This window comes from Dreissena polymorpha, chromosome 4, assembly GCF_020536995.1.
Source record: "Dreissena polymorpha isolate Duluth1 chromosome 4, UMN_Dpol_1.0, whole genome shotgun sequence".
Taxonomy (NCBI): Eukaryota; Metazoa; Mollusca; class Bivalvia; order Myida; family Dreissenidae; genus Dreissena; species Dreissena polymorpha.
The window spans coordinates 37,218,152-37,236,136 of record NC_068358.1 but is presented as its reverse complement, the minus strand read 5'-3'; the positions used below and the strand labels follow the sequence as shown (position 1 = coordinate 37,236,136).

At 34.9% G+C, this 17,985-nt stretch overlaps 1 protein-coding gene across 4 annotated transcripts in view; it reads left to right on the top strand.

Moving 5' to 3' along the window:
* LOC127879902 (cytochrome P450 3A31-like) overlaps positions 1 to 17,985 on the top strand; it is a 43,868-nt gene that overhangs the window by 18,909 nt on the left and 6,974 nt on the right. For 3 of the 4 annotated variants that reach the window (XM_052427002.1, XM_052427005.1, XM_052427001.1), the window contains 10 exons: positions 5,126 to 5,225; positions 5,481 to 5,533; positions 5,794 to 5,890; positions 6,193 to 6,315; positions 8,908 to 8,996; positions 9,801 to 9,949; positions 11,153 to 11,283; positions 11,929 to 11,986; positions 12,443 to 12,600; positions 13,086 to 13,180. In XM_052427002.1, coding sequence (XP_052282962.1) covers positions 5,126 to 5,225; positions 5,481 to 5,533; positions 5,794 to 5,890; positions 6,193 to 6,315; positions 8,908 to 8,996; positions 9,801 to 9,949; positions 11,153 to 11,283; positions 11,929 to 11,986; positions 12,443 to 12,600; positions 13,086 to 13,180 — 1,053 coding nt within the window. Of the gene's footprint in view, positions 1 to 5,125; positions 5,226 to 5,480; positions 5,534 to 5,793; positions 5,891 to 6,192; positions 6,316 to 8,907; positions 8,997 to 9,800; positions 9,950 to 11,152; positions 11,284 to 11,928; positions 11,987 to 12,442; positions 12,601 to 13,085; positions 13,181 to 15,559; positions 17,811 to 17,985 lie in introns of those variants that run through there. The other variant, XM_052427003.1, reaches the window with a different exon arrangement.

Sequence of the window (17,985 nt, the reverse complement as noted above, 5' to 3'; positions counted from 1 at the left end):
AGTTCAGAGTGCACTTTGTTGCTTTCAGGGGACAACTGTTGTTTGTCCGAAAGGGGCCCTAAAAGGGGCATACCCGCTCACTGGGAAATGACGCATACGAAAAATAGGCTAAATAGGCTGCATGCACGGCCGACCCTTATTACAAGTCCCGGCCGAAACTAGTTCAGCCCTATAGGGATTTGACGGCTGGTCAGCTTGCACTAGGTCGCTTCCGGAGGATAACTCTTGTTCGTCCAAAAGGGGCCCTTAAAAGGGGTATACCCACTCACATGCAAAATGACGCGCAATACGCTAAATAGTCATAACCTGACTGGGAAATGACGCATACGAGAAATAGGCTGAATAAGCTGCATGCACGGCCGACCCTTATTACAAATCCCGGCCGAAACTAGTTCAGCCCGAAAGGCAGTCGACGGCTGGTCAGAGTGCACTAGGTCGCTTCCGGGGGATTACTCTTGTTCGTCCGAAAGGGGCCCCTAAAGGGGCATACCCACTCACATGCAAAATGACGCGTAATACGCGAACAAGTTAAAAGGGTAAATAGGGTGCATGTTTTAACATATTAAATAAACTTTTAAAATAGGCTTATTGTAACACTGGTGGTATTGATATAATAATAATGCCTAATTATATTGTTCCACGAGTGCGGGTTCGTTAATGTTCGGGAAGATTTAAGACATGTAAACCTTTAATAAGGTTGTTTTTATACTTTATTATAGTGCTACATATAAATATTCAATATTCAATGTTCAATTCCAGATATGGAGACATATATATCAATACCACCAGTGTTACCTTATAAGGTTGAATATGCTACTTAATAGGCTAAATGTGACTATTGTTTCTTGTTTCATTTTAAAAATATTGCTTATTAGGCAAAAAAAGGCTTAACTTGCTGCTAAATAGTCTACATAGCCTAAATTGGACGTATAGTTAAGCTTATTTCATATATTAATAATATAGGCTTTATAGATTAAAATGACTGCTTAATATGCAAATATAAACTTAAAAGGATGTATATTTCAACCTACGTACTAAACTTGCTAAATACAGTAGGCTAAATATGCTAAATAGGCAATTAGGCTAACTTAACACACGTAAGTCACATTTTTTGAGGTGCAGACAAACAGAAAGTTTTGAAAAGGACGCATACATGAAGTACTTAAACTGCTAGTATTTTAACTGAAAAGACGTGAATAAAGCTATTTTAATAACCACAAAGTAACACGAAAATTCCATAATATTACAAGAACAACATTCGTGTCAGTTAGACTACCAACGTTAGCATAAGCATAAAACTGCAATAAACTAACGGAGGTTTTTAATTAGCCTTCATTAACAGTTTATTAACCGGAACTTATACAACAGAAAACAACAATTGCTGTATGATTTCATACTTAACACTGCTGTCATCACACACAACGCGTCGTCTGATTGCTTCGTATGTGGTCTAATCGCTTGAAGTGCGTCGTTTAGTACACTTAAATAACCGCCAATGCGCTTACGACTTTACGATAAGCTCGGAATTTGGGACACAGGCTTGTTTGAACTGGAGATGGGGAAAACACATCGTTACACCCGATAATCAATATAACCGTTTTATGTTGGTGCAATAATCCTTGAATCTGATACTGTTTGACTATGGAGGTTTTCGGATTTGCGTTTTCCGTATGGGAACTATTGAAAACATCACTGCTAATGTTTGTAATAAGTGTAATGTAAGTAGCTTGTGATGGTTGACTTTTTTGTGTAAAATTTCATTGGTAGCGCAATAGTGTAATGTGTATGCATACACATCGTTACATTCGAAGGAGTAGCCGCCCTTACTTATTATCTAATTGTGTTAAAATTACGTTATAAATTATATAAAATATGCAAACGCGTAGATTTGCATCGCATTTTGAAATAGGTTTAACCGCGCTACATTTGAGACAAATGTTACATGTACTCATGCAAACAAGTATCGACCTTCACAAGCAAAATGATGATCAATATCTTAATCTGGCGACACATCTGTCAAAATTGCAGCTTTGCCTCTATACTATGGTTATGTGCGTGCAGAGAGATCACTGTGTCTGCTATAATGTTTACTTAAATACACGCACCTCTTTTTGATAACAATATATACATTGTGTTAACAACGGAAAGCTCGTATGTATGGAAAGATCCTTGATATAAAATAGAGTCGCTGTGTTCTTCCGCTTAAATCAGCTTGAACGACAGAGTACACTGTATCTGACGCTGTGTTCGGCTATGGAGGTGTTTGGGTTGACTTTCACCTTATGGGAACAATTGAGAACAATACTTGTTCTGTTTCTCCTCAGTGTAGTGTAAGTACGTGTACCAATAATAGTGATGGGTGAGTCTAAAGTGTACAAAAACATTTAAGACTAGTTTATTGACAAAAATCACACTAAGGTAAATAAATGGTTTACAAAATCATCGGAAATAATTTCGAAGACATATGTAGTTGAGTTGAATGCTACAACTTCAGCAATAAACTTAAAATTCGATAGTATGCTGATTGTCGATATCGGGCTAACATGCACTATCAAGTGGTGTACACACCGGTATAACGTAGTGTAACGCATGGGCGTCACCATCTATTTATAGTTTGGGTCGGTCAGTATATCAGACAACTACGATCGTTTTTGCGCTCTTAAATCAAAGCGCTGAAGGCGCTGAAGTTGTTCGCTGTTGTATAATCTTAGACGCAACTCAGTTGTCTAAATTATGTTATAGCTTTTTATATCGCAAATTTGAAATGAACACAACCCATTCAAATTTATAAAGAGTGTGTCTTAAAGCATAGGTCGAGATGTGTTTTTTTTTCAAATCATTAATAAAAAAGATAATTTAAGCTTCATTTTGGGAAAACATGGTTAATGCATATGCATTAATTGTCATCCCTGTACCAGAGACTGTCTTTAAACGAAAAACACCATAAAATCAGAAAGTGTCGTCCTTTATAAGCTTGTTCGCATTGCACAGGCTAATCAGTGTGCACAGGCTAATCTTATTTGACATGCATTAAGCCCCGTTTTCCCTGAAAGCAGCCAATATGTACAGATTTAAATGATAAACACTAGACTGTCGTCTTACAAGCTGTTAAACACTATCGATTAAATACACACTTCAGTGTACCAGTGGTGAACTATAAACAGGCAGATGCGGTGGTTATCGTTCCTAGCGTAGTAGAGCAGACGCTTCTAGCATTCGTCGTCTGCATAATTTTACTGCAGGAAGTGCAGACAGGCAGTGGTTATCGTTCCTAGCGTAGCTAACAGCAGACTGACTTGCAGTAATCGTTCCTAGCGTAGCGAAGAGCAGACTGACTTGCTAACGCTCACAACTAAAAACTACACCTTCATGGAGTCGATTTTGGAAATCCCAACTAATATGTGGATGCAAACATAGCTGCCATATTTAAAATACTTTCAGAATCATGTTCCGAAAAAGCGTTTGCTGCCCAGTGGTTTGTAAACTTGACCCGGATTTAATCCCAACTCCCGACAGCACGGGAGTTTGGTCGGTGCTCACCATACCGGGCAGGTTGGGTTTTCTCTGGGTTCCCCCATAGAATAAGACCACTCGAATATTTAAATATCTCCCTTTTAAAACTCAAGGCTGGAAATAGTACCTTTAATTGAACATTCGTTTCAACTTTCGTGAGTCTAGTAAATGGATTAAGTAGGGTCGCTGGTACACACTCTCAAAATGCAACCCCATGCGAAATAAACATACGCCAAATATACAATAAATAGCCTTATATAGCTACCACTTGTATAAAACGGGTAAGCGTTGTCGGTATTAACGGAATTAAAAGGTTTCTGCAGTTATGGTAAGACATGTTAATCGTATGTGTAATTCAATCTCTTGAAGTCCTGTGTCGTATTGGCAGTTTCCATTTAATTTTGCTGCAAATGCAATACTAGCGGATGGCAACAAATTACACAATAATGCATCTCCTGATAATGTTTCAGAAGGAATATTTTTGTCTTTATCTGAAATATCTGTATAATATTTAAGATCGGAATCCGATCTCCGCATCAGAACTTATTTTTTCCTGATAACCTTTTATCGTCTGAACGGAATATATCATGTTATCACTGTCTTTTGAACTAAATTTATGTATCCCGATGTCACTATTTGCGAGACCCAAGGAAGTAACTATCTTCGAATGCCTCTGTATATATTCCGTTGTTAATATCTTTGAAACCCACGGTATATTCCGTTGTCATTATATTATATTCTTTTGGAGAATTGGCTGACCAAATTTCGTTTTTGTTCAGATTGTTTAGCAAATTAACTTTAAAGGAAATAACGACTATACCACAATACACTTATTCTCCTCTATTTCCTTTTCCTCGACCGTATAGAAAGCAGCGTTCATTTGACCGTATAGTAATAAATGCGACATAAATACATAGCGTTAAACTCGTCGTTTCTGTGGTTGAATCGCCGTGCAGAAATAGACACGGAACCAATTAGATAAAATTATCTGATTTAATACTAATCAGTATGAAAATTTGCTAACCTAATCACCCTCGGTCGATCAAGAAGCATATCTTGCTCACTATGAATTAAAAAGATATCTTCCAATCGAGATGTCTGTCATGCTAGTTGTTTATCTACCTTTTTACACACAAAAAACTATTTAGTTATAATACAATTATCGGGTTATACCCGTATATGTGATGAAACAGTGATCTTAAAAATGGCGTATAGTATATGAAAGCACAGTTTCTTTTTTTTCTTTAAAGCGACGATAGTTACTATAAACGTTCATAATAAATCGACAGTCTGACGAAACTCCCCTATATTACACGGCTTTGATGTTGATAATTCGAAAGATGCAAGGTTCAGGTTTTATGTTCTTTATTAACGTTGAAATGTTTACAAAACATAATTTATTCAGTTGCAATTCGTTTATGCAATGATATTATATACATGTGCTATTTTTAAAGTTTTCAAATAAAATAGTTGGCATATGTTATATATATAATTTCAAACATCATTTTCATAAGTGATAAATTCTTTCTTCTTCTTATTACCACATATATATTACTTAATGTAAACACTGTTTCCCAACAGTATTTACCAGAACTGCTTGTGTAATCTGTAGATACGACTGGGTACAAAATATCCGCTGGAAATGGAAATACAACGTGAAAGGATACTTCCCACTGCCAATTATAGGGACTCTTCCGTTCGCTTTATCAAACGTAAGTTTCTGATTTTTACACCTTTTCTAAAATATCACAGATGTACGTATGCTAATACAAAGCAAGCGCTCGCGAACGCATTGGTTTTGTCTTTTTCTTGCGATTGTTTTACGTGTTAAAGAATAGAAAACAACAAAATTCCGTCTGTTTGTTATTTCAAAATAAATGGCAATGAAGTATGATTACTGAATGATAATTTATATATGTGTACCTTGTTTTCTTGCTACGTTCATTGATTGTATTTTTTATATCCAGCCAACACCAGATGGTGAACGCAGGCGAATCGAACGTTTCGGGAAGATTTATGGGTGGGGCATACAGTAGTTGTATAATTATTGTTTTCTCTAAAAAATAAAATGCATTTTCAATACAAATGTTACAACTTAATTTGAAATATCACGTCTTATTCTATTATTTTTCTTTAAAATGTACCTGATGTTAAGCATAACTCAAACCTCAGACATACTTTAATACTTTTTAAAATGTCCATAATGTCCATGATACCTGTTCCTGTTTGGAGAGTTTATTTTCTTTGTTAATTAACGATTGCGTTATTTTCTGTACCAAGTGGCTCTCTCGGCATGGTCAATCTTATCAACGTGTGTGATCTTGACATCTTGAAAAAGATCTTAGTCAAGGACCACGTTGAGTTCCAGAACCGATTTGTAAGTTTAAATATCATCACTTTATTAACGTTGAAATGTTTACAAAACATAATTTATTCAGTTGCAATTCGTTTATGCAATGATATTATATACATGCGCTATTTTTAAAGTTTTCAAATAATATATATGCTAAATTATAAGGATCGAATCATGGTTGTGCTTGGATAATACTATTTTAACAAACAAATTACTTGAAATCTATATTAAGGAAATAACCGTTGTAGAATACGATGCAAGAAGATTAGTGGGTTACCATGATTTTTGTTGACATTCAGGCACTTATCAATGCTAAACATTTGCAGACATTAACCGGAGTATATGAACCCCCTCCCTCGGACGCCACACTTTTGGCCTTGAAAGACGCAGAGTGGAAAAGAGTGAGAAGCATCCTGACGCCAAGCTTCAGCGCTGCGAAACTTAAGATGGTAGCTAAATTATATACTTTAGAACACACATATCGAATGCAATATACATTATTGGGCGCAAAGGGGGGAAAAAACGGAACAGAAAACAGGGGGGAGGGCGCAGCGAGCGAGCGAGCGAGCGAGCGAGCGAGCGAGCGAGCGAGCGAGCGAGCGAGCGAGCGAGCGAGCGAGCGAGCGAGACGAGCGAGCGAGCGAGCGAGCGAGCTATCTATCTATCTATCTATCTATCTATCTATCTATCTATCTATCTATCTATCTATCTATCTATCTATCTATCTATCTATCTATCTATCTATCTATCTATCTATCTATCTATCTATCTATCTATCTATCTATCTATCTATCTATCTATCTATCTATCTATCTATCTATCGATATCTATCTATCTATCTATCTATCTATCTATCTATCTATCTATCTATCTATCTATCCATCCATCCATCCATCCATCCATCCATCCATCCATCCATCCATCCATCCATCCATCCATCATCCATCCATCCATCCATCCATCCATCCATCCATCCATCCATCCATCCATCCATCCATCCATCCATCCATCCATCCATCCATCCATCCATCCATCCATCCATCCATCCATCCATCCATCCATCCATCCATCCATCCATCCATCCATCCATCCATCCATCCATCCATCCATCCATCCATCCATCCTCCATCCATCCATCCATCCATCCATCCATCCATCCATCCAGACAGCCATGCCATCCATCCATCCATCCATCCATCCATCATCCATCATCATCTATCTATCTATCTATCTATCTAACCATCTATCCATCTACCCATCCATACACATCCATCCATCCATCCATCCATCTCTCTCTCTCTCTCCCCTCTCTCGCTCTCTCTCTCTCTCTCTCTCTCTCTCTCTCTCTCTCTCTCTCTCTCTCCCTCTCTCTCTCTTCCTCTCTCTCTCTCTCTCTCTCTCTCTCTCTCTCTCTTTATATATATATATATATATATATATATATATCTAGTATATATATATATATATACTATATATATATATAATATATATATATATATATATATGTGATATTTGTTGATTTTGGTGCATGATGGTATTATCAATACACACCTTCATACTTGGTCATATGCAACTTATTTTTAGTCGTACGAGTGCCATTATTTATAAACATTCTTTAGTTTTGCTTGTGCGTCATGAGATTTGTTCATTATGACGTCATAATATGATGTCGGATGATTGCATAATCGTCGCTTTATACCGCAAGAAAGATCGCTTTAGATTATGCATCGATAAAACTTAATTAAACAATTACATGGCATTGTATTATATGTTTTCTTTTGTTTACGATGGTTTTTTTGATACGGAAAGTGACTTTAAAGAAATATGTTTAAAAAAATAAGACAATTAGTCCCCCAAAACTTGGCCCTTAGTCAGTCTGGAGTGAAATTACCAAACCTTATCATTTTACTTGAGCTGGATAAAAATAATCTAGTTGTTATCCACTGGTATTTAATGTTTATTTTCCACATTGACAGGCACTGTGATTTACAAATTCTATTATAACCGACATAATATGCATTAATTTATATTTTTGTTAACAAATACTAAACTCGCGATATATTGTAAAAATGCGTTTAAAATAAGAACTGAGGCATTCTATGAAAACGTTGAGTAATATATTGGCCTTAGCGCATTAATAACACCTTATTATATACTATTTTGGTCACTTTCGCATTACTATGCATGCTCTTATTGCTTATATATTGTAAGTTGTGTACAACGATGAACTGGACTTGTTAAAGTAAATTGAATGTGAATAATCTTTCTGTTCTGTTCATGAAATAACGACGTGTATTTCACTGTATGAAGTTATGAAGACATCAATTACCCAAAATTTTCCTATTTAAAACCTGTTTGTTGTATAAGACGACAGTATTTAACAGTTACGCGAGGAAAGGTTTATATTTATTTATTTCATGTCATCATTTAATACATATCGATTTATATTCAACAAGATTACTACCAAACCATACCGCAAAATAGTCAGAGATAAACGTGTACTTCATTGTATGAAGCAATTTAAAATGCTTCATCTTTCGTTCTCATCATGTTCACAACTCTCGTTAACGTATATATCTAATTGATTATGTTTTGTACATCATCTTTATTTTACAAGTTCGTGAAGAATTTTACAAGTTGGAAAATAATAAGTGAGGGCAAGGAATACTTTATGGCATTTTAAACACGAGTCTTAAATCTGCTCGTTCCGTGACAAATATGTATATTTAACAAATTTAAACTTTCTTATATCGCTTTTGTATAACACGGAACATTAATGCACATTTTAGAATGACTGTATTCAAATATGATTTCATTCCAAATTAAATAGTTTTTGTGATTAAAAAGTAACTGATTCATTTTGTGTTAATTGTGACTTCTTTGATATTATTATATTTGAGGTCACGTAATCAAATAACGAGAAGATACAATTTGTTCACATTTTCATACATTACCCGATGCGCATATGATAATTTCGTTTTCTTATTTGAACTATTTTGCATAGTGTTGCAGTTCATTTCATGACAATTATATAATTGTAGATGACTTCAAACATTAACCAGGTCAGCGAAATCTTAATACAAGACCTACTAGACAATGCCCGGTCACGATCAACGATAGATCCCAAAAAGTAATGTATTCAAACAAATAAAGAAAACAATATCACCTCTTCGTAAATTTATATTTATTTTGTCTTCTATTTATCAGCATCATCATGAAGCGTAAACACACAAGCATGTTGACAACCGCGTCGTATTCTCTTACTGTATCCTGTAAAATGTTAAACGAACTGCACAGAGGAATCAGACATCAATGAAATTATGACAAACTGGCAATACTAATAACCTGTCAAATCACTGGCAATACTAATAACCTGTCAAATCACTGACAATACCAATAGCCTGTCAAATCACTGGCAATACTAATAACCTGTCAAATCACTGGCAATACTAATAACCTGTCAAATCACTGGCAATACTAATAACCTGTCAAATCACTGGCAATACTAATAACCTGTCAAATCACTGACAATACTAATAACCTGTCAAATCACTGGCAATACCAATAACCTGTCAAATCACTGGCAATACTAATAACCTGTCAAATCACTGGCAATACCAATAACTTGTCAAATCACTGGCAATACTAATAACCTGTCAAATCACTGGTACTACTTATAACCTGTCAAATCACTGGCAATACCAATAACCTGTCAAATCACAAGTTTTTCTGACTCTTTCAATAATCTAACAGTGATACAAATTCTATATCATTGTAGACGGCATTAATTTAAGGTACATAACATTAAAGATCACAACGACGTCATGAAAACTCTTCATTACGTTTTCTTAAATTTAAATTTGCAGTTTGGTTTGTGCTGGCCCTGAGGTGTATTGATGAACCCTTAATGCTAGACTGTCACATTAAATTTCAGCATATTTGGTTGTTTTACAATGGACGTTATTGCCCGGACAGCTTTCGGCATTGAAACCAACTCGTACAAGAACCCGGATGATCCTTTCATTGCGCATGGGAAACGTGTCTTCAGCGGTCCCGTCTTCAATCCAGTGATTATTCTTATGAGTGAGTTTTAAAATTATTTGGATATTATCTAAATATATATAAATATATATAATTCTTCGTGCAAATTCGCATTACATAATAAATAAAAATATGTTTTTATGAATCCTATAGCTATGATATTTGCTGATTTTTAACTGGATGACTTGAAGTACGTAATATAATTATTTTAATTTGATGTTTGTGAGCAGGAATATGTCAATTGCTTCAAACATTGCCATGAAAGTAGTAAAATATCCGGGCAGTGACTGCATTCGGCCAACTATCACAGTCACGATACTCAAACGAGGCTAGTTTTTAGATATGCGAATACCCGTGTCTTATATAATTAAATTTGCCAATATATTGTCCCGTACAATTTTAATCTAGATCTAATTACTTGACTTTATTAAGTTGGCGAAATACTGAATAACACAACAGTGCAAAATTCAGTTGTGAATTTTTTAGTCGTATATATATATATATATATATATATATATATATATATATATATATATATATATATATATATATATATATATATATATATATATATATATATATATATATATACACACATCTTAGGATAATAACATGTATTTTATTACATAAATAAATAAATAAAACTTATGAAATTTTTAATAGTATATATATACTCATTTTCAAATTTTACCAATTTTAATAAGATATTATTTTATATTTTGAAGCAGTATCGACATTTTACCACCGAAATATGGTATGTGTTTGTATCTTTTAATATAATGTAATTGCTTTCAAAAACAACATATTGAAAATGTGAATGTGTTAAAAACTTCAAAGACGCCGTTAGATTGTTCCAAATAATGGACTAATGGAATTATAGAAACAAATTCAGAAAGATACATTCTTGGCACATTCCGCTTTTGGTTCATTAATGTCAAGAGTTTCTTTTCCTTTCCAAACCAGACATGACATACAAAACTACTATTTAACATTAAAGTGATACAAGCTTGGCTCATCACCTTTCAAAGGAAAATACAGAAGACTATAGACTTATACCAGTAAAAAAGTGTACTTTATCGTGCGTGTTTTACATTTACTCGGAATAAACTTGTTTGTTATCATTGTCAGAAAAGAATGAAACTTTGTCTTTATAATGTTTTAAGGTTCATCCGATTATATACAAAATGAACACAAACATATATATTATTTATGCATGGCAAAACAATGAAATGAACATTATTTTAGTGATATTTCCTCGACTTGGGCCATATCTAACGAGGTTGTTGAAGTACAGCATTTTCTTCCCGACGAATTCTCTAGAATTCTTCATAGATGTCAGCAAGCAGATAATTGAGCAACGCAAAACTGATGTCACGGTATAATCAACAATTAGTCCTAAACAATAGTATGTATATGTTACGAATTCGGTTAAATATTACTAATATATACGTGTAATTCGACTCATGTGCAATATTATAGCTTTGTTATGCAAAGTAAGTCTGAACCACTGTCATGTTAGCATTCAGAATGTTTACATTATGATGTTGTTTTTTACAATCATAGAAATAGCATTATAACATGACATACGCTCCAGGTGTGAAATTACTTAATTCTCAATTTTGTTTATTACACGGGTGTTATTACACTAGTTATATAACTGTGAAATGACGTCAGCGAATTTCTTCAGTTCAACTCTTTTACAATGTGAACAAATGGTGAAAAGAGCATAAAATAAAAAGAAAATGTGTTGGTCATGTTATAAATAGGATCTTAGATTCGTGGTCATTTTGTATTGAATTTATTAAACTCGTCATCTAAATGAAGATAAAATCTCGCCAAGCCTGGTTTTTATCTTTATTTAGATGACTTGCTTAATAAATTCAATACAAAACGACCACTCATGCAAGATCATATATATAATTATAATAATAATATTATTATATAATCTTAAAAATATAATTCCGGTAATAATACAAATCTGAAATACGAAGTGAAGATAAGTATATGTGTTATTTTTTTAGACAGACAGAGTGGATTTACTGCAACTTATGCTGAATTCAGAACATGACGTCCATAAAAGTATGTACTCTAGTCCTAAATGGTACACACGGTTTCACTTTTTGGTCACATAATATATTGTCTAGAACGTTAAGTTAATAATTAAGTTAATATTATTTGGGAATAAAAAGACCTTGAAATGGAAGTCCAGAGGTTTAAACTGCAGTTAAAATGTAGAACGTATATCGAGCAAAATCATTCTTTTTATCAACCAAGTCCGTCATATGCACGATGAAATCCGAAAAAAGAAGTGGACAGCAGTAACTGATTATCAAAATCCAAACTTACCACATGATCTTTTGAAAAACAAAATTAGGTTAACTAAACTGGCATCCAAGTACAAATGTTCCAAGTGCAGCGCATGCAAGGAAATTAAGCACTATTTTAATTAAACAACAGACAATAGAGTAGTTATTTGGATATAATTGGCATGGTGTAAACATATTTATTGTCCAATACAATTTCATACATTATCAGGGTTAACGGTACACGAGATCGTTTCGCAGTCATTCATCGTGTTTGTCGCTGGTTACGAAACAACGGCCACTCTGCTAACGTACGCCTCATATGTGCTGGCAACAAACCCTGACGTGCAAAATACCTTACAGGAGGAGATTGATGAACACATTCCCGGGGTGAGATGAAAACTTAAAAATATTGATATAAGTGCAATTTAATCCAGATTATTGAATATATTTTATGTAGGAGCAACACATACAACTTTACAAGTAATGCAAGCGACATTTATATTGATATTGTCACAGTAATGCATATAAAAACATTCATGTTTATTATTCAAGTAGCAAACGATCGATTCGTTTGAACAAAAAAATGTTAGCAGTTTAATGTCTAAATTTACAAATGATATACATATGCTTTGACGTACACAAAATACGCTAATACTCATTTGAATATTAAGCATACAATAAATGTAACTATATTATCTCATTAACACGTAAAATGTAAAATGATAAAATATTATAAGTTTGATGAGAATGAACAATGTAACATGTATTTTCATTTCTTTGACAAACGCTTTCTTTTTCACTCATATACGTGCATTTTTTATGAAATAATTCCTAATGCATGAAAGCTATAGAAGTTGCGGCTTTGTTTGCAGGACTGTAAAGAAATCACATATGAGAAGGTTATGGAACTGCCGTACCTGGATCAGTTTGTACACGAGACTCTCAGGATGTACCCGCCTGTTACAGCGTAAGTACGTTTGAATGTGATATAAACATCATGAAGAGTTCATCGCGTTATTGTCCTTGTTATACGGAGTTCGTAAGTTGACGGTATGATTTTAACATTCAGTTTTATTTAACTTAATTTCAATATATTAAATGACGCTTTCAAAATGTGAATTATATTTGTTTTTGTTAAATTATGTCGTACATGTGTTAGGAAAATTAACAAATCAACGCAAAATATGCAGCACATTTTCTCTTTATAACTTTACTATGATTTTCATTTCCATTTAAAACGAATATAAGCGATTTCAATATCAACATTTTATTCTCACAATCGTTGACCAAAACAGGAATTTAAACAGAAAATGTGATGTAAAATGCATTAACAATCTTTTTATTTCTCGATCAATCAGATATTTTTAATTTCAATGATATTTATAAAAAACAAGCCTGTCTTCAGTCTGACGTCTATTATTATTTTAGTTTAAATTTGATTTGCCAATTAACTGTAAACTGAACTGTGATACTAGATGGTCCTCTTATCTAATTTTATGCCCAAACTGAATTCCTATTCGGAAAATCTTAATTGGATACAGTAAACAACTGAATTTATTTAATGTGTGGTAAATATGTTTTCATTATTTATCTCTGTTTAAAGATGATTAAAGATTAAAAAAAAAGATCAGTGCACAATAACATAAACTGTAGAAAATGTCCTAGAAAAAAATGAATGTAAAAAGTCACTTGATTATGTGTCTAAATCTCATACTGCGCACGCACCGCGTGATAATCTTCATACTGCGCACGTACCGCGCGATAAATCTCATACTGCGCACGTACTACGCGATAATTCTCATACTGCGCACATACCGCTCCATAAATCTCATACTGCGCACGTACAACGCGATAATTCTCATACTGCGCACGTACCGCGCGATAAATCTAAAATTAACAACGTACCACGCACTTAATCTCATACTGCGTACGTTACAAAAGCTAATTTTAATTATGCGTACGTACCAAGCGCTTAATCCCATACTGCACACGTGCCACGCGCTAAACCTCATACTGCGTACGTACCACGCACTAAATCTCATACTGCGTACGTACCACGCGCTAAATCTCATACTGCGTACTTACCTAGCGCTAAAACTTTTTCTGCGTATGTACAATCTCATACAACGTATCATTATTGTGTCAAACGTTTAGAACATGTCGGAATGAACATTTCCAATAATATGTTTTGATATTATACACTCGTGTTTTAACGTTTACATTCATTTATACTCAAAATTGACCGTGTGGTCTTTTCGTGACCTAGCATCCTAAAGTTTAATTGAAAATGTCTAATCAAGTATAAAAGGAATTATCGGTAAAGAAATGTCAATATTGGTGCTGTTCAAAAAATGCGATTCATATTCAAAACACAGTAACTTCCTATTTGCAAATACAGGTATTGTTTTGATATATGACAGATTGATATCTTATTTTATTGGCGAGTAAACATGGTGGTTTATGCTTTTATACTCCCGGATCGATATGTTCATAATGCGAACAATCTCGTCTTTAAACTGGCAAGTTATTTAACATTCATACATACGGTTATACAGTCTTTCAGGTAGACTTGACAATTTGAGAATATTGATATTTAATCTTGAAGTATAGTATGCTGTTTGCATTGTGTATACATGTATGAGAACATTTAATGTCACTGTGAATATGGTTATTTATGAAATACATTAAACGAAAAATAGTCGTCAGAATATACATGAACGTTTAAATAATTTAATGGAGTGACGGAAAACAGTTATGTTAAAGAAATACCATATATGGAACGTTGGGATTTTAAATCGTTATATGAATTAATGAATACAGAATGCTTAAGAAATTCAGTTTTAATGACAAAATCAACATTTTGACTCGGAAGCAAAATAACGGAATTGGGACATCGATTATGGCTACATATACTTACTAAGCAGCAGAAGTTATCAGTGCGTAATACTCTGGCTTATTATATCTGATGTGTTTGGTGATTTAAATAATATACATGGAAAGAGAAAATAAAACGCCGCTTGATAGAAAACTGAACAGTATTATGGAAGACATAGGAGTGACTGAGGAAATGGTTAGGTACAGAAGACATGTTCATCTTCTGCTGGAAAATATCGAATCCATACTTACAAAGCCATCTCATACCAAAAAGTATATCTTTGGAAGCCAGAGCGAAGGTTCTACTACGCTTGGTATGGAGTCGGACATTGATGGGTTGATTTACTCTGTTAAAAAGATTGCTTGCGTGAGGTTATCTGAGTGGCAGCCTGAAAACGTCAATTTTCTAGTTTTAAAGACATTAGGGCCCTTTCAGCAGTGCTGTAGCTTACAATTTATATTACCTATACAGGAAAGGACGCCCGTTCCAATATGCAAAGGAGACCTAAATGACGTAGACAATGCACGATTTCGGGATCAGGTCACATTCGACCAACAAAACCGAGCATTGTTAACAAACAATTACATCATCGGCAAGTTGACCAAAGCTTGCGAAAAATGGACATTCGACGTACAGCAACATGGACCTGCTATAACCTCACTGGAAATGCAGGACAGCGTTAATGGCATACGGTGCCCAACGCTACCCGAGGACTGCCGCGTATTGTTTACAAGACCAAGACCAGGCCACTGGCCAACAGATGCAACATTAGGCAATGCAAGAAAGTGTGGAGTGTTTCTAGTTCCACCAGGAAGCATCGGCAACACAGTAAGCTACGATTCGTCTGATAGGGTTGGTAACGTCAATGTCCAGTTGTCTTCTAATGCTATTTCCCTTCTACCCGTTCAGTGGAGAATGTCAACAAACCTGATTGAGCGCATACTCATGTTTGATCTAAACCAAGTTCAAATGAAAGCATACATTCTAACGAAAATGATCAGAAAAGAATTTCTTAAATCAACAGTTGGTGATCGAGTAAGCACATTTCATATGAAAACAGCGCTTTTGTTCGCCGTCGAACAGCTTCCGGAAAACAAATGGAGGGAAGACAATCTCTTAAACTGTGTACTATATTGTCTGACGATGCTTAGGCGATTCCTCCAACGTCGAATGTGCCCACATTACACGATAGCGTGTGTGAACTTGTTTGCAGGTAAAATAAAATGCCATGAATTCAAAATTTTGATTGAAGAACTCAATAGCATGATAAACACAGACCTGCAGTGTCTGTATCGACTACGCATGGACAACGTGGGAGCCAGGTTATCCAGCCGTTATATCGGGCTCCCATCACGAGAGGAAAACCGTTCGCATACTATTACAATTTTGATGGAAAATGTCTTACCAATGACCCTGAATACCGTACTTCTACAGACTTTTCAAGCGGTCCGAGATGATAGCGTTTTACATGCAGTTTTTGAAACTCCGAACGAAGATCCACAGAGAGACTTCAAATCTTTCCTTAGGACGTGCACCAGAAACATGAAAAGTACCGCTGAGCATAATCCAGAATACAGCATTGAACTAAGATTTGCATACCAAAATATTATTTCCGTTTTAGCCACAATCGAAGCATCTGATTGTATAAAAAACAACACAAAAATCACAGAAAACATTATTGACATGTTTGAAGTGTCTCTGGTCTCAAATCATATATCTAATTTCTTAAAATATGCATCAATGCTCGTATGTACTAAACAGTTCGACACAGCAGATGCATTGCTCACCCAAACTGAGAGCATTATAAAAACAGAAATGGTTCAAATTTCCATCAAGAGAACTCCATGCAAGATGCAAATAGATCTTGCTCCAGTGCAAGACGCTTGCACACCAACAGAAACATTAATGCGGTATGCAGGCAACGTCATTATGGATGTAGAATTCTTGCGTGAAGAGGTCAATTGCGTCCCAAATCACCTCGTTTGTGAAATGTATAGGTCAGTGACAGACCTTGACCAGAGAGAACGCAACACGCACAAAGGACTGACACAGTGGATGGATTATGCAGTGACAGACTCAAAACCATTCCTGTACTACCTTCAATACTTGACAGCGAGGCAGTTAGCTCATCATGACAAAAAGAGCAAAGCATTTGAAAAACTGATTGAGTACTACAAGTCTGAAAGAGATTCTATGAGAAGCACCGCAGTCGAAAATGTGCTTAAGATTCAAGGCCACATAGATACAACACTAAACATGATTGGACACTGCCTAGAGCTAGAGAACCAGGTGTCACGGGCATGGAGTCTTTACAAGGCTTCGCTACAAATAGTCCCCAGGAATAATTCTGCTTACTGGCACCTCTTCCGTTTACTTGGACATTGTGCGTACAAAGAAGAGTTATAGAATAATCTTATAGTTTACATAAGCACATTCGAATGGACCCCTTTGTTCCAAAGTGACGAACACTTCAAATATAAACAAAGTGAAACTTCAGCTGCATCATCAGGAGATATACCGTATTATAGCGCGATGTCCTTTATTTATGCCAAATGACCAATTGCCAGGAACCCCATAACACAGTAAGAAGTGACTCTACCGCTTAGAGCCCCTAAAGACTGGAAATACGACAACATTTGTGATAAGTACGGGGATATGAACTACTACATCCACATAGAACACATCAATTTGGTGTAGTGTTCAAATAAAAAGTGAAACTCCAGCTGTTTGTTGTACATCAGTTGGAGAGAAACCTTATTCATGGCAAGCAACCAATTGTAAAAGGGAAGCAACAAGACAATACGTGCAACTTGAATTAATTACTCTGCTTGTCTAATTTGCGTTTACTCTGTTTATGCATATAATAAATTGTGTAATGTAATTTTAAAACTATATCT